This window comes from Moschus berezovskii, chromosome 23 (assembly GCF_049115385.1).
Source record: "Moschus berezovskii isolate FMDL1 chromosome 23, NW_MosBer_1.0, whole genome shotgun sequence".
Taxonomy (NCBI): Eukaryota; Metazoa; Chordata; class Mammalia; order Artiodactyla; family Moschidae; genus Moschus; species Moschus berezovskii.
In genome coordinates, this window is record NC_142482.1 from 48,340,168 (window position 1) to 48,363,034 (window position 22,867).

Below are 22,867 nucleotides of genomic sequence, written 5' to 3' on the forward strand. Positions count from 1 at the left end.
ATGACAAACACATCTTAAGTGATTACCTCACTTAATCAAACATCATACCATTATCTTGAACCACTTTCACAACAGTTTATATAAGAAAACCCACTGACACAACTTATATTGGACTTTTTAAGTAAACTTGTAGAAACAGTCTAGAAGTGTATCCATTAATTACATCATGACATTGCTAATCACAGAAGCTAAGTTCTCTGGGTTTTGAGTCTAGAGGCTATCAGCAGCACTAAAATATCTTTGTATCTTACGCCTTTCCCGTGCGGCAAAAAGTAGATAATGTGGAACATGACAGACGCCTCACAAAATAAAAAGCATTCTTTGAAAATAAGCAGCATCTGGCAAATTTCATGCTCTGCTCTCCCTTCTTCTGGTCCTTACCACTGCCCTAACTCCCCAGTTCCCTCCCACATCACCACCACCCTCCTAAGCCTCTCATCATCATTCAGCTAGCAAGTGTTCTCGGCTCCTTCCATAGTTCCTGAGTTGAGAACCATCACATTCAAAGGTCACTTCTATGGAAATACAAAAGCTGTATCTCAAGTGTTGTCTGATAATCTGCCCCAAATCTACAACTGCTTACCTGACACCTTTACCTGGAAAGCATAGTGTTAAATTTAACAACGCACAGACTGCAGTGAGACTGCCTATGTTAACATCCCACCTCCACCATTTATGAACTCAAGGGCTTTAGAGAACTTCATCCGCAAAACAGACGCTGCTTCCTCTGTAAAACAGAAATAAAACTGAAAACTACAATTCATTGGAAGACTGCAAGAATTAAATTAGATAATATCCAATTGATGTAAAGCACCTTGAACAGTGCCTGTCATACAGAAGACACTTGATAAAGATCAAATATTATCCATTACTTTATTATAATATTTAGCTGTAACTTCACATTTTCAAAACTAAAACATGTCTTCCTTCACAATGAAGAACAAAAAGGCACTAGCGCTATCAAACGTTTAAGCCTAATATATATCTATACTAATTATGACTATGTAGAATAAGCACCAAAACAAAGAAATAAATCCATGAAACTGAACACTGTGCCAAGGAACAAACCCATATATCTATGGACAATGAGCCTATGACAAAGCGGGTAATAAATAAATAAAAGGAGAAAGCGCAGGCTTTTTAAAAAAAATAATAAATGATACTGGAAAAGTTCATGTTCTCAAGGCTATGGTTTTTCCAGTGGTCATGTATGGATAGATGTGAGAGTCGGACTGTGAAGAAAGCTGATCGTCGAAGAACTGATGCTTTTGAACTGTGGTGCTGGAGAAGACTCTTGAGAGTCCCTTGGACTGCAAGGAGATCCAACCAGTCCATCCTAAAGGAGACCAGTCCTGGGTGTTCATTGAAAGGACTGATGCTGAAGCTGAAACTCCAATACTTTGGCCACCTCATGCGAAGAGTTGACTCATTGGAAAAGACCCTGATGCTGGGAGGGATTGGGGGCAGGAGGAGAAGGGGACGACAGAGGATGAGATGGCTGGATGGCATCACTGACTCGATGCACATGAGTTTGGGTGAACTCCGGGAGCTGGTGATGGACAGGGAGGCCTGGCATGCTGTGATTTATGGGGTCGCAAAGAGTCGGACACGACTGAACTACTGGACTGAACTGACGCAAAAAAATAAATAAAATGGGACCCCCTTCCTAGTACCTCACCAAGAGAAAAAAAATATCAATTCCAGATCAATTATAAATATGAATGTAAGAATTAAAAACCACAAAATTTTTAGAAGAAAATACACAGAATATCTTTAGAGTAAGGAAAGACATCTTAAAGAATACAAGCACAGACCCAAAGATAAAGACTGAAAATTTTATGCCAGAATTTCTCTTCAGCCTGAGATACCGTTAAAGAAAGTGAAAGATAAGCCACAGCTGATAGCTGCAACAAATGTAATATATAAGGGTTAGTACACAGAATGCATTGAATGTATTCCCACAAATAAAAAGACAAGTATCAGAAAAAATACTTTAAAAGCATCTCACAAAAAAAAAAAAAAATTCAAATGGCAAACATACAAAAAGATCCTCAACATCACTAGCAATCATAGAAATGCAAAGTAAGACCACATTGAAATACCATCTCTACCACCTTTTTGGCAGAAATTTACAACCCTGACCATAACAGGAGAATGGAGAACAACCACACACATCCATGACTGGTGGGAATGAGGTTCAGTATATCCGTCAGGGAAAAAGTTCAGCATCACCTAAAAGTTTGAATATGCACACACCTGTGACCCAATAATTCAACTCCCAGGTACATATCCTAAAATAACTTTTGCACAGCTGCACTGGAAAATGTTCAAAATATTCAGAGCACCAATGTTCATAAAAGCAAAACACAGGGAAAACGCAAAACATTTTCAATAATAAAATGAATAAATTATGACAAATTCATTCAGTAAGATACTACAAATGGCTAGAGTTATTTTACATTCGTCGATGTGGATAAATCTAAAAGCAAAATGGTAGAGAAAAGAAGCAAATTCAGAACACAAACAGTGTAAGTCTAATAAATAAAGCTTAAAACAGGGCAAAACTAATTAAACACATTGTTTACAGATATATTTAGCAGATGATAAATAAAAGGAAGGGAATGACTGGATGAAGATTACATCTTGAGGATATGACTGAAAGAGGGACACGGGGCAGTTACCTAAGGTCTTGGTAACGCCTTATTTCTTCTTCTGGATGGTGGATGCCTAAGTGTTACATTTGTTACCCTTATTTAAACTGTACATGTTTCATAAAGTCATTTATGCATGACATATTTCACAATAAAACCAATGTGGTGGGGACTGAATTTGAGAGTGAAGTCAGGAAATGAAGAATCTTAACAAGTTTCTCAGGAAAGGCAAGAAGAAAAACAGGATAATAGCTAAAAGGGATGCATGGGGCTGAGTAGACCTGAGTGTGTTTATAGGTCAATGAAAAGGCACCAATGGGGTTGGAGAGGTTGAAAATAGAGGTGAGTGAGAATATAAATTTATAGAATGAAGGTTCTAAGAAGGTGGGGGGAATAAGATAAAGAGGTGTGAAAAAAGAATACTTCTTTCACTGTAAGTTGAAGAACAATTCAGTAACCATGGATTACATGCCCACTCCCCCGGTAAACTGCAATTTCCTTGATGGCCAGGCGTTATTAGCACCTGCTGCTGCTGCTGCTAAGTCACTTCAGTCGTGTCCGACTCTGTGTGACCCCATAGACGGCAGCCCACCAGGCTCCCCCGTCCCTGGGATTCTCCAGGCAAGAACACTGGAGTGGGTTGCCATTTCCTTCTCCAATATTAGCACCTAGAACAGCACTAACAGGCAGGGAAGAAAGAAGAGGAAAGGACCGCTTTGGGTAGTTTCAAAAAGCAGGCACTGGATTCCCTGAGAAAACTATGTCATTAATACTTAACAGATACTCAAAACACCTATTACCCACCTTTATAACTACTCAAACATTTATTCGAAAAGTCTGCATTCAAGTTTTGCTCTTTGTCAGATAAAGTCAAAACAGTATAATTATAAAAGTCCAACTCATACTTTTATTGATAACATCCTGAGTATTTGTAATGTTAGGAACCTTTTAAAAGCTATTTTCCCGAAATTCTTATAACACTTAGAAAAGATGAAGAAAGAAAAAAAAAAATCAGCTTTCACTTACTTAATTGAGTTTCTAAAGTGGTCTTCAGCTGGATTTTTTACAGTACAACTATTCAGGAGCCATAAGTCTGCATCTGATGCATTTTCTATTAAAAACAGAAATATGAAACAGGAAAGTAAGTATCACATTTAATCAGCCAAAAACATCCAAGTGCTTACTCAGATGGCACTGGGACTGCGGGGGGGTGGGGGGGAAGGCGCGGGTGGGATGGGCATGGGGTTGGGGAGAAGAGCTAGTGGATGAGTCAAGTCAATGGGCCATTATAGTACAATATGTAGCTGCTTCAGTATGGAAACACTGGTGAGAAATAAATATTAAAAATATATAACCTGTGCTCTTATCTTCTAATTTAAAATATAAAGAGGATAAGGATTTTCCTCCTACATTGTCAATACCTGCAAGTATTTAATAAAGTCCAAAAGATAAAGTGAAACTGGCCTAATCTTACCTCTGAATATGAAATTAATTGCCCCCTCTGGGGACTGTGTTAACATTATTCAAGCACATATATTATACACTGAATATTCTTCAGTTTGAGATGTTACTAAAAATATGGTTTGTCCTCTTTGAAAAAGTTAATGATTTTCATCAAAGTGAGCCTTTTATTCCTCTCGCTAATTCTATTAGATACTGTTATATACAATAATAAACTCACTAGCAATGCAACAAATCACCTAAACTCGTGTTTACTGAAATGAATTTATAAATGCCTGAACCGCTTGATGCTATTCCAACAACCTTACTGCCTAAAAGGACTCGAACAGTAAAACAGGATTACCACGATGAAAGGAAAACCAAAATTGAAAACTGCAGCACCTTCACTGGTATTTCATTAAGAACAGAAGCAAAGGTCAAAAGAAATGAAGAACCAAGGACACCTGATGTCTGTGTGTACATTTTCTACCTGGGAACGGAACTTCCAGTGAGAACATAACATGAAAGGGAGGGTGAGCCTGTCCAAGCTTCCAGTAAAACTTAGCAATACCTTCTTCCCCAGCATCTGTTATAAAAATGGTAAATTTCTTTTTACAAAGAGCCAAGATACACGACTATCTGAAAAGAAAAGCTCATTACCATACATCAGCTGAATACTAAGATTCCCTCTAACTTGTCTCACTCCGTCCTTGCACACACCTCACCCGCACCCCAGAGCCTATCTTCCCACTCAGAACCCAGAGGGGCTGTCCGTAAAATATCGATCTGATTATGCTGCCTGCTCAAACTCAGGGATGACGAGTATTCACCTACCTTTTCTAGTTCTTCCAAAATTATCCCTAGAGATGCTACCTAAAAGACAATCTTCTTGTAGCAATCTGATCAGATTACCTTTTCAATCTTCCAGTGAATTCCATTTGGTATACAAAAATCTCCACCTCCTTAACTTCAATATTCATTTCTCCCTATATTCTTTATCCTTCCAGCCACACCAAAGCAAATTCCTCAAGTTTGCACTAGTCCATCTGAGGAGCACACTTGATTTGCTTCACAGACACAGCTCATGCCCCTTTCATCTGCCTACCCACTTGGATAACTCCTATTCGCCCTTCAGTTTCCCCTTGATGTTGGTTCAACGCCTCCTCTCTGCACTCCCATAGTAGACTGTGTTGAGACTATCCTTGTACTTTACAATTCTGCATTAAAATAATACATTTTCAATTCTGGTTTCCTCAGTGTGTATGCCCAGGAGTGCGATTGCTGGGTCGTATGGCAGTTCTAGTTCCAGTTTTTTGAGGAATCTCCACACTGTTCTCCATAGTGGCTGTACTAGTTTGTATTCCCACCAACAGTGTAAGAGGGTTCCCTTCTCTCCACACCCTCTCCAGCATTTATTGCATGTAGACTTTTGGATAGCAGCCATTCTGACTGGTGTGAAATGGTATCTCATTGTGGTTTTGATTTGCATTTCTCTGATTATGAGGGATATTGAGCATTTTTTCATGTGTTTGTTAGCCATGTTTATGTCTTCTTTGGAGAAATGTCTGTTTAGTTCTTTGGCCCATTTTTTGATTGGGTCATTTATTTTTCTGGAATTGAGCTGCAGGAGCTGCTTGTATATCTTGGAGATTAATTCTTTATCAGTTGCTTCATTTGCTATTATTTTCTCCCATTCTGAAGGCTGTTTTTTCACCTTACTTATAGTTTCCTTTGCTGTGCAGAAGCTTTTGATTTTAATTCAAATGCAGAAGATGACCATCTGCAGACGAATGGATAAGAAAGCTTTGGTACATATACACAATGGAGTATTACTCAGCCATTAAAAAGAATGCATTTGAACCAGTTCTAATGAGGTGGATGAAACTAGAGCCTATTATACAGAGCGAAGTAAGCCAGAAAGAAAAACACCAATACAGTATACTAACGCATATATATGGAATTTAGAAAGATGCAAATGATAACCCTGTATACGAGACAGCAAAAGAGACACAGATGTATAGAACAGTCTTTGGGACTCTGTGGGAGAGGGTGAGGGTGGGATGATTTGGGAGAATGGCACTGAAACATGTATATTATCATATGTGAAACGAATCACCAGTTCAGGGTCGATGCATGTTACAGGATGCTCGGGGCTGGTGTGCGGGGATGACCCAGAGGGAGGATAAAGGGAGGAGGGAGGTGGGAGGGAGGTTCAGGAGGGGGAACTCATGTACACCCGGGGCGGATTCATGTCAATGTATGGCAAAACCAACCAATATAATATTGTAAAATAATTAGCCTCCAATAAAAAATTTTTAAAAAAAATAAAGAAAGAAAATTTGAAAATAATATATTTTCCCAGTCTGTCTATATTACTATTAAAGAGAGATTGAAGACAACATTTTTTTTTGCTGTTATCTGAATGTCCAGGGCCTAACACAGTGATGGGTACAGAACAGACATTCAAATAACCATGGAAAACAAAACAATACACAAGCAGGAACAAGAAAAAAGACGCTAGAGGGATAATGTGTGGGAGCACATGCATATGGCTTGTTAGATGCCTTCTACCAATTTCCTAAAGCTCTGAAGGCCACACCAGTCCTCTGAAATAAGCTTCAAGAAGCTCATCAATTTATTTAACAAATATTTAGGACCGAGATTTTACCTTATTCACAGCCAGATCCCCTGCACTTATTACAATGCCTCGTACATAGGTACTCAGTGAGTATCTACTAAATGAATGCTGAATCTTGAAAGACAAAGCAATACTATGAGCTATGTATTATGCACATAAGAAAAAGTCATGGGTGTCTGTTAGCTAATGATGAAGAATGTATGTATGGATGGACTTACTTCAAATAAACAGAAGTCAAAGGACAGAACCATATGTGGCAGGTGACAACTCTATATCCTGGCCCACTCTTTCCTTCGGTCACCTTCAAGTCGTCAGACCACTTTCCCCATACTTCAGCAAAAGCCTTCTCAAGGAGAACTCCATTAATAAATAAGGCACGTTATTCTACTTTGTCTGGAATTTTGCCAATGTTGAAATGTACTGCCTTTCAAAATAAAGTGAATACTATGCTTGGTGATCCAGTACTTGTGATCAACAGGAATCCTGTGAATATACCAATATGCCCACAATGTTATCTAACTTTTTTGGTGTGTGTATGTGTGTGTGTTAGTTGCTCAGTTGTGTCCGACTCCTTCTGACTCATGGACTGCAGCCCACCAGGCTCCTCTGTTCATGGAATTCTCCAGGCAAGAATACCAGAGTGGGTTGCCATGCCCTTCTCCAGGGGTTCTTCCCAACCCAGGGATTAAACCTGGATCTCCTGCACTGCAGGCAGATTCTTTACCATCTGAGCCACCAGAGAGGACAGACTTTTTGGCAACCACCTCCAAAAAGACAATGTCCTTTCTCCAATGAACACATGAGTTTCTTATCCAGTTATTTTTGAACTTAGTTTTGAGCTAATATATTTAATATTGTCAAAAAGATCATTCTACTTAGAAGTCAAAAAGATTGTTCGACTCAGAAGTATAAATCAACCAACAATCAAAATGCAGTGAGGTTGTACTATGTGTCAGGCTCTGTCCTAAGTGCTGGGGATGTGGCTGTGAAAAGAGATTCCAACCTCAAGGAGTTTACAGTCTTAAAGAGGAAATCTGATCAAAACGAAAGAACAGAAACGAGTAAGGTAATTTCAGGCACCGGTCAATGATATTAAGATGATTAAAGAGGGTAATGAACAGAGAATAACTGTGGGGTTGCTGGTCAAAGTAAGTCTCCCTTAGAAGTTTAAATCTGAGTTGAGACTGACACAATGGGAAGGAATCTGCCAAGGAAAGATCAAAAGAGAGAGCACTCCAAGAGGAAAATACCACAAATGCAAAGGCCATGAAAAAGGCCCAAGCTTGTCATGTTCCAGTAACAGAGATGATCAGCGTGACTGGACATAGGGAGAGAAAGGTCTGAGAAGCAGGCAGGAATCAGATGATGTTGACAAGTTAACAGCTTTCAATTCAGTTCAGTCGTTGTGTCGTGTCCGACTACTCTTTGTGACCACAAAGACTGCAACACACCAGGCTTCCCTGTCCATCACCAACTCCCAGAGCTTGCTCAAATTCATGTCTATCGAGTCAGTGATGCCATCCAACCATCTCATCCTCTGTCATCCCCTTATCCTCCTGCCTTCAATCTTTCCCAGCATCAGGTTCTTTTCAGATGAGTCAGTTCTTCACATCAGGTGGCCAAAGTACTGGAGTTTCAGCTTCAGCATCAGTCCTGCCAATGAATATTCAGGACTGATTTCTTTTAGGATGGACTGGTTGGATCTCCTTGCAATCCAAGGGACTCTCGAGAATCTTCTCCAACACCACAGTTCAAGAGCATAAATTCTTCAGCATTCAGCTTTCTTTATAGTCCAACTCTCATATCCATACGTAACTACTGGAAAAAACATAGCTTTGACTAGATGGACCTTTATCAGCAAAGTAATGCCTCTGCTTTTTAATATGTAAGAGCTTTACATTTATTCTAAGAGTAAGGGGAAGTCACCATTGGATTTCAAACATATAAACAAATTTCTACCTCAGTAATCCCATTCTGCAATCACTGTGAAGAAAAGTCTGTAGATAGGGTAAAAGTAAAAACAAGTGAGAGAAAAAAGTAAAGGCAAGAAAACCAGTTGGAAGCTGATGCAATGCAATGGTCAAAGAGTAAGTGAAAGGTAGTGGAAAACTGGACTGGGGTCAGAGCAATGACCTGAATCAGAGAAGTAAAGAGAGGCATGTTTCGGAAGCAGAATCAAAAAAAAAAAAACTGATAAAGCAGGTATATGCTGTGCAAGAAGGCATCAAATAGGATCCCTAAGCACATGGCAAAGATTCTGGCCTGAGTATCAGTTGCCTGTGGTACCATTTACTGAGATAAGGAAGGTTTAGAAAGACATCATTTGGGGAACAGAGAATCCAAAGCTTTGTTGTGGCCATGTTATATTCGAGATCCCGATTAAACATTTATCTAGAAATACTGATCAGTCATGTGATCTCAGGTGTCTTCCAGGCTGGAGACACAAATGGGAGACTCAAAAACCCCAAAAAATAACTGAATTCATAGGAATGGATGCACTCACCTAACGAGAGAATACGGGGGGAGGGGAAGGAGAGAGAAAAATAGAAGACAGAACACTGGTGCTTCAACGTCTGATGGAGAAGAGGAGATGAGAAAAGGCCATCGAAAAGAAATAGCCAATAAGGTAAAAGGATAAAAACTAGGGCCCATGGTGTCACAGAAATCCAAGAAGAGAGTATTTTTAAAAGGAGTAATCCACTGTACTAAATGCTAAGAGTTCAAAGAAAGATATCTGTATAGTTACTGAAAAAATTAAGATGATCCTCCACCCTTTATCATTTTCCTTTCTCAATTTTGAGTATTTGCTTGCTTTGTGCCAACCCACACACACTCAGCAAAGGCCTTTTTCTAAGGTTTTTAAATAACACAGAAAAATTCATTACAAAAGGGGAGTGAGGAGAAAAATTATATATGGCTATTTGCCATTAAGAAATGTTGATTCCACATGTTCTGTCCCCTTACGAACCCATTTTCTCGGTTTTAAGATGCCATCAACAATAAGAAACACAGTCAACTTTGTAATAGCTCTTCACTGAATACTATATTCAGTTCTCATCCCAACTTCAAACATTACTATAGGAGGAAGGGTGAGAGTGCCATACATTTGAAATGGAAGAAATAAGCTAGTATTTGGTACATCTACATTAGAGCAGCACCATCTAGAACAATCAGGAAATAACAGAACACCTGCAGTGTCTAGAACCTCACCACCCAAAACAAAACAAATGTTCAAACATCCTACTGCTAGTAGGCAATTTGGTTACTGGATTAAGTACCTGCTAAGAGAAGGTCACACAGAGTCGGACACGACTGAAGTGACTTAGCAGCAGCAGCAGCAAGAGAAGGTTAACGCCTCACGGTTTTGCCTTAATCCATGGCAGATTCTCCAGTCCCAAGAGAAGCAGATTAGAGCAAGAACGCACCAAGGAAGGGAAAGGCAGGGAGAAGGCACCAAGATGGGAGGCACGTACTTTGAGAAGCCAAAGGACTGAATTCTACCTACCCTCAACTTGTTCTCTAACACTTGTTAACCCCTGATCTGTAGCTGAAAATCATCTGTACAGAAGCCAAATACTGCCAATGCCAGAGCTGTGGTATCAGGACTGGTGTGAAAAGCTACCTGCTTGAGGCTGGCCAGATGGAATCTAGAGCCCAAGATTTGATTATTCACAGACCTTCATTATTACAAATGGTGTTGCAATGAATAGCACTGTGCATGTATCATGAAGTCCAGGAAAGTGGGGCTGTTCAGTCAAAGGATAAATTCCCGCATGTAAGGGGTACTCAGCTTCACACTCCCATGAGCAATGCATGAGATTACCTATTTATCCACAGCATTGCCCATGGAGTGTGCTATCAAACCTCTGTACTTTTACCAATGCAATGAGAAATAGGAAGCCAGTATGATTTGAATATGTGCACTCCTCTTATGAAGAATGAGTTGAGCATCTTTTCATGTGTTTAAGGATCATTTGCAGAGTCATTCCCCACCCCTACCCCCATTTTCTGTCTGTTCAGATCTTTTGCCCATTTTTCTACTGGGCTAAATAGTCATTTTAATCTCACATCTTAATTTACTCATACATACAAATACACACACAAACAGGATGTTAATCTTTTGTCTGTGATAGAAGTTACAATGCTTTCTCCTGGCTTGTTACTTTACTTTTTATAGTTTCCTCATGCTGTTTAATTTTCAAGATATCAAATTTGTCAAACTCTTCTTTTAATTTTATTGAAGTATAGTTGATTTTCAGTGTTAATTTCTACTATAAAGCAAAATGACTCAGTTATACATATATATATTGTTTTTCATATTTTTATTATGGTTTATCACAGGATATTAAATATAGTTCCCTGAGCTACACACAGTAGGACATTGTTGTTTATCTATCCTACATATAACAGCTTGCATTGGCTAATCTATCAAATATTTCTCTTCTTGTTTCCAGATTATGAGTCACAATTAGAAAGCTTCCTCTACTCCCAGATTACTAAGGAATTCACTCATATTTTAATACACTCAGGGTTTTACATTTAGATTTTGGCTCCATTAAAACTGTATCCCAATGTACACTGTTCTCACTGAATTTTTTTCATGCAAAACAAAATAAGATCCTTTGTTCTCATACCAAATTGAAAAATATTAAAAAGGATGGGACTACCTAGTGATAGCGAAGGAATGAGAAAGTGTCCAGCTCTACTCTATTGATGGAGCCTCTATTGATGAAGCTTTTCGGAATACAAGGCGGGAATAGCTATGATAGTTAAACTTGCTCTAGAATCTCTCCTACACATGCTTGTAGGATACTTGCAGCACACACATATTTATATATATACACACACACACATATACGTACACACACACAAACTTTAAAGTTCACATGGAAGATTGACAAAACAAAGAACTTGGAAAGCTTACACATTTGTTATAAGGAGACATTAAATAAATAATGGGACTGCAGCTACAAAGCCATTTAGCTGTTAAAAGAGCAAGATATATCTATAAGTGCTTATTTATAATAATCTTTGTTATATCATCTGTGAAAGCAAGGTAAAGAGTAGGTCTTGTACTTCCCCTTTTGTTTTAAAAAAGGAAAAGGAGAAAAGAGGAAATTCTAAGTAAAAAACAAAATTTCTTGAAGCACAAATATGAAAGTATTTGAGATGTCTACCCTTGGAAATAAGATGAAGGCTCAGCTGGCCTCCAATATGGTCTAATGTGCACCTTTTATAGTCTCTCCCTCTCTTCTTTCTTTAAACTTGCATGGATATTACTTTTATAATTTTATGAAGTTTAACCCTGAGAAGGGACACATTAATATTTAATTTATACCCACCTGCATTGTTTGAATTACTAAAAGCATTTAAACTAAAAATACTAATCAAGTCTTTTAAAAAATCATTTTTAATTTGCTTTTTTTATAGCGCTCAGAATCAATAGCATTCTTTCATTTTTAAGGTAAGAACATAAACTGTGCTCCTGCTGTGATCCATCATGAAAACAGTGACCTGATAAACATTTTCTGGGACTTTTCTCCCCACTGCTAAAAGCTTTTGTACTCACTGAACCCAGAAAATGGCCACTGACACACCACCCACTTTGAGTATGAGGATAGAGAAACAAACTATTATTTATTTTAATAAATGCATTTACTTTCCAAACTATTTCTTTATGTACACAAGATAAATCGTTTCCAAATCCAAAGTAATAAAAATATGATTAGCAATAATGATAATAGCTAACATTATTGAGTACATATTATGCACCCAGCAATGAGCCAAGCATGTCATATTCCTTTTCTTTTTATCCATCTAATCCTCCAAATTGAGGTGGGCTCAACTTTTACTCCAGTTTTACAGAGGAGGACTCTAAAGGATAAAAAGGAAAAGTAACTTGCCTAAAATCAGAGTAAGACAGTGGGGGCAGGGTTAGAAATCCAGACAAACTGACTCCAAAACTGTAAACTTAAGGAAATCAGAATGCCTCATCAGTGGCTCTTTGACTCCCGATCAAAAATAACACAGCCAATACCTAAAAACAAAATAAAGCAGCATTCCATGACCGTAAGATTGCCTCATGATACTATTTCTAAGAAGGCAAATAACCAGGCTTCAAAAGGACCTGTTAGGCTATTTCCAAAATTTCCAAGACCATGAACACGTCAGCTCTTGGCCTTCCATAATCAGTGGGAAACTGGCAAGTAAAGAAAAGCTTACTACTGAGTAGAGGAGCATCACTGGAAAGCACCGGCTGACTCTCAAAGCAGCCCATCTTCCCAACCCCCCACAGCCTTCTGCATAAAGGTGACATTCCAGAAGAGACGGGCATGGTTCACATCAGCACTACTCACAATGAGACATTCACCTTAGAGAATCGCTCCACAGTCAAGTGCTCACGGGAACAGCCTCAAACAGTACGAGGAGCCTTAAAAGACTTAAATTCATAGATGTAAGTAAGGAAGTTAGCAAACAGATACAAATAAAAATCCATTAGGAACAAAACGAAGGGGAACAAATGGTCTTGACTGTTTTAGACCCAGCAGCATCTGGGGGCAATTTCTTTACCACAGAACTCTGGAAGACAAATCATGTCCCAACAGTTTCAATATCTATTAAGTTTAATCTAGCTGGGGAATTTCTTTATGTAAGACAAACCACTGGATGCCTAAGAAAAACTCAGAGAATGGAGCATGCTTTAATAAGAAAATTTTAAAGCACTTTTAAGGAACATATTGAAAAATAATATCTTCAAATCAATGAAAGGCAAAAAATAAAAATTCTAGTCAATGCATTCATATTTTCCTTCCACATTTTATTGTTCTTTATAGGGAATGTATAAATGCACGAAAGCATAGAATAACCATGCTTTCAAGATTTATTTTATAAAAGCAAAGTGATCCTGACAAAGTACATTCCCTTTAACCAGCTAGGCTTGGAGGGCTGGGGGGCTGGGGAGAAGACGAGAGAGAAAAAGGAGTAGGAAAGATGATGAGAAGAAACAGAGGGGAGAGAGAGGGACAGACTGACGGAAAGGATCTCCAGCTCCCAGGCTGAAACACTTGGAGCCAGAACTGACCCTCCCTCACTGGACAGCGCTGGTGACTATTTGCCATGTTTCTGAGTGAAGCAGAATACAGCATCTCCCGGGGAAGTACTTATGCTTGGAGATTACACGCATAATGAGTTTGTTCTTTTAAAATACTCCTGCTGAGCATTTTGCAGAAATAAGATGAGGAAGCCAAGGGTCAGCTTGAATCCTGTTTACAGTATGAAGGGAGAACAACATTTTTTTTTTCTCTTCTAAATGAGAAATAAGAGTCGACAAAACTCTACCAATAACCAATGAAAATTAAGTATACAGGTAAATAGACCTGTACGAATCAGAATGCTAGACAGACCTTCTACAGAACACTGCTAATATTCCTCCACCCTCTTTGCAGGTTAGACTGTTCTGCTGATACTGACACATAATTACTTCAGAAGTAACTGTGTCCAAAGGATCCCTATTTCAAATGTAACAGGCTTCTAACCTAAGAAGCAATATACACACCAAATGGACTCTACAGGGCACTGCATGATCGGGCCCCATCCCTCTGTCCCAAGCCCACCGTATATGCTATGCTCCTGCCACTGAGCTTTTAGGCCCTCAGGCCTAGTAAGTAAAATTCAAATGCTGAGACAACCAAAATCTAATTGGATAAAAAAAAGGGGGGGGGGCATAAAATATGAACAGAGTTTATGAAAGAAGAAACACATAAGGCTCTTGAACAAAGATGTTCAATCCATTCTTAATCAATGAAAAGTAAAACTGCACCAAACACAAAACAAAACTATACCTGTACCATTTTTCTTCACTTCCTATATTGCCAAAAGCCCCAAAGCTTGATAAATCACTGAGCTGGTGTAACTATGAGGAGACAGGAACTCTCATGCATAGTAGAGGTTACAAACTAGACCATCATCCATGGAGGCAACTTGACATTATCTCTGGAAATAGCAAATGCATATCCTGGGACTGAGAAGTTCCATGAATTTAGCCTATGACAAATATATTTGCACGGATGCAAAGTCATTCATTGCAGCATTATTTGTAACAGCAAAAGATGACCGGCTAAAGACATATTAGTATATTCAGAATTGAAACTCCTATAAAGCTGCTTTAAAAAAGGAGAAAAAAAGAATAACCTCAAAGTCCTAAAGTAAAAAAATGTCCAGAACATATGGTTCAAAGAAAATAAGAAACTAAATAATAAAGATACTATGCCACCACTGGAAATCAAGTGAATATATATATTCACACTTGCTTGTATTTGCATCGGAAATGTGGGGGCATGTGTACAAAAAATGAATAGCAATGGCTGGGACTGGAGGAGGAAGTGGAATGGGATTGATGGGAGACAAGAGGAAGATATTTTCCTTGTATAACTTTTTAAAATTTTTGAACCTATTCAAAACTTCAGTATTTTCAAAGAAAAAAAAAAAGCAATTTTACAAAATGTAGTTTGCCTTAATCATCCCACTATCTTCCCATTTCTTATACTCCCTTCCACAAATACCTGGAAAGAACTGTCTCTCTGAACCAGCTATACTCTGTTACTTCCCAGTCACTCTTCTACCACTCCATTTTGATGAAGAGCTTCAACCACTCTCAATTTCCTGCAAACTTCTTTCACCAAGGAAACGGATAACCAAACACAACAAGACAGCCCACCATGCAGTCAAACACTCCTCTCCATTCTCAAGAGCATCCCTCTCCTGTTTTCCTCGCACCTCCTCAGCTACTTTACTTGATCCATCCCCATCCGTCCTCCACGAGGTAGACTTAGAGCCTAGATTTTGGTCCCCTTGTCACGTGCTCACTGGATGCTTCCAGCCGTATTTCTCTCCAGTGCACTGGGAGGTGGTACCCACATTTACATTCCCAGTTGAAACATCCATCTGAACTCATCATCCAACTTATCTAGCAACATCTCCACTGGAATATACCGAAAAAATATTAACTTCAACACCGACCATTTCCAAAATTGAACTCTCAAATTTTCACCCTTGTATGCTTAAGGTTCTAGTTAGGAAAACGGAAACCACTCTAGGCATTAAGATAAAGAATAATTAATGCAGAAGTGTGGTTACATAGGCAATGGAGAAGCCAAGTCACCAAACGGGGAAGGTGAAGCATCCGGGAGCTGAGTAACATCAGGAAACTGTTACCAGCCCAAGGGCGAGAGGGACCCACTGGAAGAGCCCAGAAGCTGCATCTCACCAATGGCAGCAGCAAGAGCAGCAACAGGAGCTGCCCATCAGAAACTAGGACTGCAAGCGAAGGAAGAGCCCTCTGATGGGGACTGAAGTCACAGGAATGAAACCGCCACGTCCTGGGACCTGACCCAGAGCGAAAAGAGAGGGAGGAACAACCCTACCTCATCCCTACTCCCATCTGCTAGGCTTCCATCAGTGCCCACTACGTGCCAAATCTAACCACAAACGCCGAAAGGCAGGGAGGCTGTGAAATGCAGTTCCCCGCAATACAGAGGACAGAAGTCAGGAAACTGAATCTGAGAGCAAACAGGCAAACGACCAACTCTACCCTCTTCCAGAATTCCCCATCTCTATAAATGATACATGTTGTTCAGCTGCTAAGTCATGTCCAACTCTCTGCAATCCCATGGACTGCAGCAGGCCAGGCTTCCCTGCCCTTCTCTGTCTCTCCAAGTTTGCTCAAACTCATATCCATTGAGTCGGTGATACCATCCAACCATCTCATCCTCTGTCAACCCCTTCTCCTCCTGCCTTCAGTCTTTGTCAGGATCAGGGTCTTCTCCAAAGAGTTAGCTCTTTGCGTTAAACAGCCAAAGTATCAGAGCTTCAGCATCAGTCCTTCCAATGAATATTCAGGGTTGATTTCCTTTAAGATTGACTAGCTTGTCTCCGTGGAGTCCAAGGGACTCTCAAGAGTCCTCTCCAGCATCACAGTTTGAAAGCATTAATTCTTCAGTGCTCAGCCTTCTTTATAATCCAACTCTCACACTCATACACAACTAACAGAAAAACCATAACTTTGACTACACAGACCTTTGTCAGCAAAGTGAAGTTTCCGCTTTTAATATGCTGTCTAGGTTGGCCATAGCTTTTCTTCCAAGGAGCAAGAGTCTTTCAATTTCATGGCTTATTTACTCAGATGCTGAAACCAGAAACCTGGGAATCATCACTGATGCTTCTTTTACTTCATCTTCTCCCACAGCAAATCCAACAACTTCCAAAGGATTTTACCTCCAAAACAATGTGAATGTTCTGCTCTTTATCTCCACAGCCAAAACTCTTGTTTACGTCACCTGGACCACGGCACAGGCTTGTCCCTCCCTATGGCTGCCATTAAGATAACTATGAAAACTAGCAAGGAACCAAAGGGAAACAAGAATTTTTTTTGTCTTCACTAGATTATCATGGATAATCTATGGATGTGGACAGTGAAAACTGGGTGAACAAGATACATACTATTGGCGGCTATTTGCAACTATATTTTGGTAAGGAGAAAATAAGTCATTATTGAAAATCTGCAAACCAGAAAACAGAGTAGTTAAAAAAAAATACAACTGTATCTTTTTTAAAAAAATGACTCAGCAAAATACAATTCCAGTTTATTTTTGAACGTTTCACACAAACAGGCAAAAAAACAACTTCATAGACAAAAAAAGTAGAAAAAATAAACCTTTTATCTTTGACCTTTATAATCATCTCATAAAACTACTTAGAGTACAGTTAAGTACATACACAGAAAAGGTTACCAGCATCCTGGGAATAAAAATGCTTTTGTTGTTGTTTTTTTTTGTGTGTGTGTTTTTAAACCAAGTTTTTTTTTTTTTCTCCTTTGAAATTGTAATGAATATGGTCACTCAACAAGTCAAGTCAGAAACAGGAAGGAGAACACTCCAAAGGTTGGTCTGGTCACCCATAATCATTAAAAATGGCTAAACTCTAACAGTATGTTTAAAAATAAAAATCCAAAGTAAAAATACAAATCTTCCTTTCAAAAGCACTTTTTTTAAATTGGAGTATAGCTGATTTACAACACTGTCTCAGTTTCAGATGTACAGCAAAGTGACTCAGTTACACAAATATATATATTGTTGTTCACTTTCTCTGACTCTTTGGAGACCCCATGAACTGCAGCATGCCAGGCTTCCCTATCCTTCACTGTCTCCTGGAGTTTACTCAGAATCATGTCTCTTGAGTCGGTGATGCCATCCAACCATCTCATCCTCCGTCACCTCCGTCTCCTCCTGCCCTCAGTCTTTCCCAGCATCAGGGTTCTTTCCAATGAGCTGGCCCTTCACATCAGGTGGCCAAACTATTGGAACTTCACCTTCAGCATCAGTCCTTCCAATGAATACTCAGGGTTGAAATAAATATAAACCTATTCTTTTTCAGATTCTTTTCCATTATAGGTTATTACGAGATACTGAATATAGCTCCTTGTGCTATACAGGAGGCCCTATTGGACATATAGTCGTGTGTATACATCAATCTCCAGCTCCTGATTTACCCCTCCCACCCTGGTTTTCCTCCCTGGTAACCATAAGCTTGACTTCTATGTCACTTTTAAGAAGCAGGACATGCCTGGAAAGCTTGGGGGTTTTTTCCTTCCCTTGTTGCAAATTCGTGCTGTGGGTTTGTTGCATGGTGGAGAGCATGCATCACCTTCGGGAGGCTCTGCCCGCAGTGGGCCGCCTGGACAGCCTCACCCCTCCAAGGTGATCTGTTGCTGAGATTCTAAGAAAGGGTGTGGAAAACGCATGGCTCGGGGTGGCCTTTTTTATCTCTTCCTCTTTTTTCCCCTGTTTTGTTGTCTAGTTCTCCTCATCTGTCGTCCTCCTCTGTGTCGGGATCGTCATCCCTCTTCGCTTCAGCTGCCCTCTGCCTGCAGACGCCTCAGTTTCCCCGTCTTCATCTCACCCTCTTCCCCACCAGCACCTCCTTCCTCCTCCAGGCCTTCCTCGAGCTCACTCCCGCCCGCTACTTTCCTCACGAGCCTGCCCACTGTGGGTCCTCCAACTGCCTCCTCCAGGCCTTCCTCGAGCTCACTCCCGCCCGCTACTTTCCTCACGAGCCTGCCCACTGTGGGTCCTCCAACTGCCTCCTCCAGGCCTTCCTCGAGCTCACTCCCGCCCGCTACTTTCCTCACGAGCCTGCCCACTGTGGGTACACCGCTCCCATTTTTTATCTCCCCACAACTCCCTTCTTCTCCTTTAAGTCCTTGGCGGTGATTTCAGGGCTGGTGTCCACAGCGGTGTCTGACATGGTGGGGCACACTGGATACCCGGTGCCCCAGACTAGAGAGAAAGCCCAGGTCACGGACTCTGGCGGGACAGCCACCTGAGTCCACATCTGACGGGGAGGTGCACAGACCTACGGCTGTGGTGCGCAGGGAGCCAGGCTCAGGGACAATGAAGAGATGGCTTTTTGGAGCAGCCGTCTAGTCCGATTATATCTTTGCAGTCATGTATTCAATGGAAAATTTTCTTCCTGATTCCAATATTTTTAAGGTGGTATAATGAAAAGAGTTCTATTCAGCTGAGGAATAAATCTTAACGACCTAGAGAAACCACTCACGAGCAAATTCGCAAAACACTTGGTTTCCACTCAAATTATATACAATCCTCAACTGGTTAGCAATTGTAACTGCCTGGAATAGTACACTTCCATGACCAATTTTAGAATGCAGAAGTATCTCCTTGAAGGGAAGTTTACAGTATCTGCTGAATATTATTATCTCTAATACAAGAGTTACCTCCGATTTTAACAGTTATCAGTTTGGCAATCATGAAAAATACATGAAACTACCAAAGGAGGAAAGATCCACATCAAAAAACAAACGAAAAAAAGCTATGGACTAGGCACAGTTTCACTAGATTTCAAAATACAAAGAATAATATAAAGGATCTATGACTGAAATAATGAAACTGTGAGTGAAGTACTTTAGAGTCAGTCTCCATTTTGATTTGCTAATGCCCACACCACACCAATGTTAGATATTTTGAGTATGACCCCCAAAAAGAAACAAAGTGAGTCAACCGTATACCTCAGCAAGCATTCAATAATTGCTGTTCAACTGACTGACAGATATGCATAAATAATATCCCCAAATCACAGTATCGCTTTCTGAAGTTACAAATGTGTTTGACCAACTTGCGATAAAGAGAAAAACAACCGCCTTAAAGGACTATTTGGGCAAGAAGAACTATTAGAAAATGCTGCCCATTTGTCACAGCAGCTGGGGACTTCCTGAGAGAAATCTTTAATTCTCTGACACCAGTACACATCAGTGGGGCTTCCCACGCAGTACAGCAGTAAAGAAGCCAATGCAGGAGGACGCAGGTTTGATCCCTCGGTCAGGAAGATCCCCTGGAGGACGGCATGGCAACCCACTCCAGTATTCTTGCCTGGAGAATCCCATGGACAAGGGAGCCTAACAGGCTACAGTCCATGGAGCTGCAAAGAGTCAGACACTGAGCAGCTGACTGGCAAGGCAGTGCACTTACATAGGGAGAATAAGCTTGATAAAAACAAATATGACCACTTAATAGCATTTGACTTAAAGAACCTATGAATGTTATTTTTGGAAATTACTATTGATACCCCCATCTCCAAATCTATTTTTCAGATTTAAATTCTTTCTTTTTAGGTGGTTCAAAATTTTGATTGAGTCATTTTCTACTTAAAAATCAAAAGCAAAGTAGTATTAGTTTCGCTTCAAAACACGAGAGACAATAAAAAATCACTATAATTCAATGATAAAAAGGCAAATAATCTGATTTTAAAGTAGGCAAAAGCTCTGAATAAGACATTTATCTGAAGATATACAAATAACTCATCACATGAAAAGATACTCAACATCAACAGTCATCAGGAAAATGCAAATCAAAATTACGAGGAGATACTTCTCATCTACCAGGATGACTATAATAAAAATAAGTACAAGCCTTGATGAGGATGTAGAGAAATTAGAACCATGATATACTGCTGATCAGAATGGAAAACTATACAGCTAATTTAAAAACAGTCTGGAAATTCCTCAAATTGTTAAGTATAGAGTTATTATATGATCCAGAAATTCCTTTCTTGGGTGTAGATCTCAGAGAAATAAAAATATATGTCCACACAAAAAAACATGTACATCAATGTCCACAGCAGCATTATCTATAATAGATAGAAAGTAGGAAAAACCCAAATATCCACCAGGTGATACCTTTCACAGTTAGGTACAAGTCACCACCCCAGGAAGCCTTCTCTACCCTCTTCAAAAGAGTAAGGCACTGCTCCCCATGTGCACCCAAATGAGCTTGGGACATAACCTGGCAAAGATTCAGAAACATCTCTCTCCCTTAGTAGAAGTCCCTCAATTGTCTATTCATCTTTAAATCCCCAGAGCCAAGCTCAGGACTCAGAAGAGAACGTGCTCTTATTGTGGATGTATGCAAAGAAGGGAGGAGGGGAAGGGAGTGGTAGAGGAAGGAGAGAGTGAGAGGCAGAGGCCAAGGTGGGGCGGGGAGAGAGGGGGAAAAAAGGAGGGGGAAGGGGCAGCACACGGATGAACAAATAAGCAGAGCAGCAAAGATCAGGACAGTTAATGAATCTGCATCAAGACCAAACTTTGGAGGCAAAGAGAGTAGTTTCTGTCAGCAATCACAAGTTAAATCTAGAGAAATGTTGCTTTCAACAGAAGCTGGGGTCAGGCTCTGACAGACAATCCAGGACTTCTTCCAGGGATCTTCTTGTTCTAACAGGAAGACAGACAGCAGCAACTTTTCATTCTGTGGAACACTATGCACCAATCATTTTTTTCAGTTGCACTTGCAAAAATACCATGGGAAATGTTTTCCAGTTAATAGACATTATACAATTTATACATACAATTATAGAAAAAGTAAAAAAAAAAAAAAACAACTATGCATCAAAAATAGATTGGAAGGAAACATGCCAAAATGTTAACTGCAGCTACATTTAGATAATGACACTCATGTTCTAAAGATGAGGTCTTCCTAAATTCTAGAGGCTTTCAGATAGGAGTCTGACCCTGAGAAGGCAGAGCCTCTTCCCCAAGCCTGATCTCAACTAAGGTCTCTGGAGACGTGTTCTATACCATCCTACTGACTCATCTGCAAGGGCTGGCCCCTCTGAGACTTGGCTTTGGCCCCGAGGTTCCTCTTCATCCAGTTATTCAACAGAGGCCCAGGCTGGGACCTGGCAAGACCTTGAAGAAGGCTATTTTGATAGCTCAGAGATTAGGTAATAAGGGCCAGAGATAGGCTGTTAATTACAGGAAAAGGAAGGCTCAAGTGGGAAAGAGGTTTCTGCAAAAACAAAACAACTCAGTGAATGATGATGTGATAGGAGGCAGATGGGTGCCACCAGAGTAAAGCAACCGGAGATTTGTTCCCTGTGGGTCTGAGAATGGGAGGACAACTAAGGGAGGAGGCTGGGTCCTGCCCAGATGGGAGATAAGAGACCACATATTCCTCATCCTTGAAGTCAAGAGATCTCCCTGACCTCACAAGCACAGAAAGGGTCCTTGGAGGTCAAAACGGGAGTGATGCTAACTGATGTTCTACCCATAAGTTTCTTTGGTATGGAATCGATCTTGGCTAAGAGATGCATGTACATACATGGGAGGTATCTTAAGATATCAAATGTGGACTCTGAACCAGGCAAATCAAAATGACTGGCCATAGGAAACCTGGAAGGAGTGCCCCATAAAAGTAGATCAAACGACCACAATGGCTCAACTCAGCAACTCTGAGTCTGTCTGTGTTTCTATCCACACTTACTGCACTCTTTTTCCTCCTGATAAATTCTTTACTTGTTTCACTACTTTCCATCTTTCAGGGAGTTATTTTTCTGCAAAGCTGAAGGGCCAAGGCCTTGTCACTGAACACTGGTCTAGTGGCTAGAATTTGGTGCTCTCAATCTCCAGCAGGAAACCAAAGCCCTGCTTCAAGCCACTGGAGGCCCAGACCACCCGAGATCAATTAGATAGTAGGAAAGGACAGAGGTTTTAAGGTTTCTAACCTAGAAGGCGCATGCAGAGCATGACACTAGTAACATAAATGGAAGCTGTAGGGAGGAGCAGGTCATAGGA

At 40.2% G+C, this 22,867-nt stretch overlaps 1 protein-coding gene across 6 annotated transcripts in view; it reads right to left on the reverse strand.

Annotated features, from left to right (window-relative positions):
* Nucleotides 1–22,867, reverse strand: part of CDKAL1 (CDKAL1 threonylcarbamoyladenosine tRNA methylthiotransferase) — a 599,197-nt gene that overhangs the window by 498,713 nt on the left and 77,617 nt on the right. For all 6 annotated transcript variants that reach the window (XM_088831304.1, XM_055407287.2, XM_088831305.1 and 3 more), the window contains one exon: nt 3,678–3,762. In XM_088831304.1, coding sequence (XP_088687430.1) covers nt 3,678–3,762 — 85 coding nt within the window. The remainder of the gene's footprint in view (nt 1–3,677; nt 3,763–22,867) is intronic.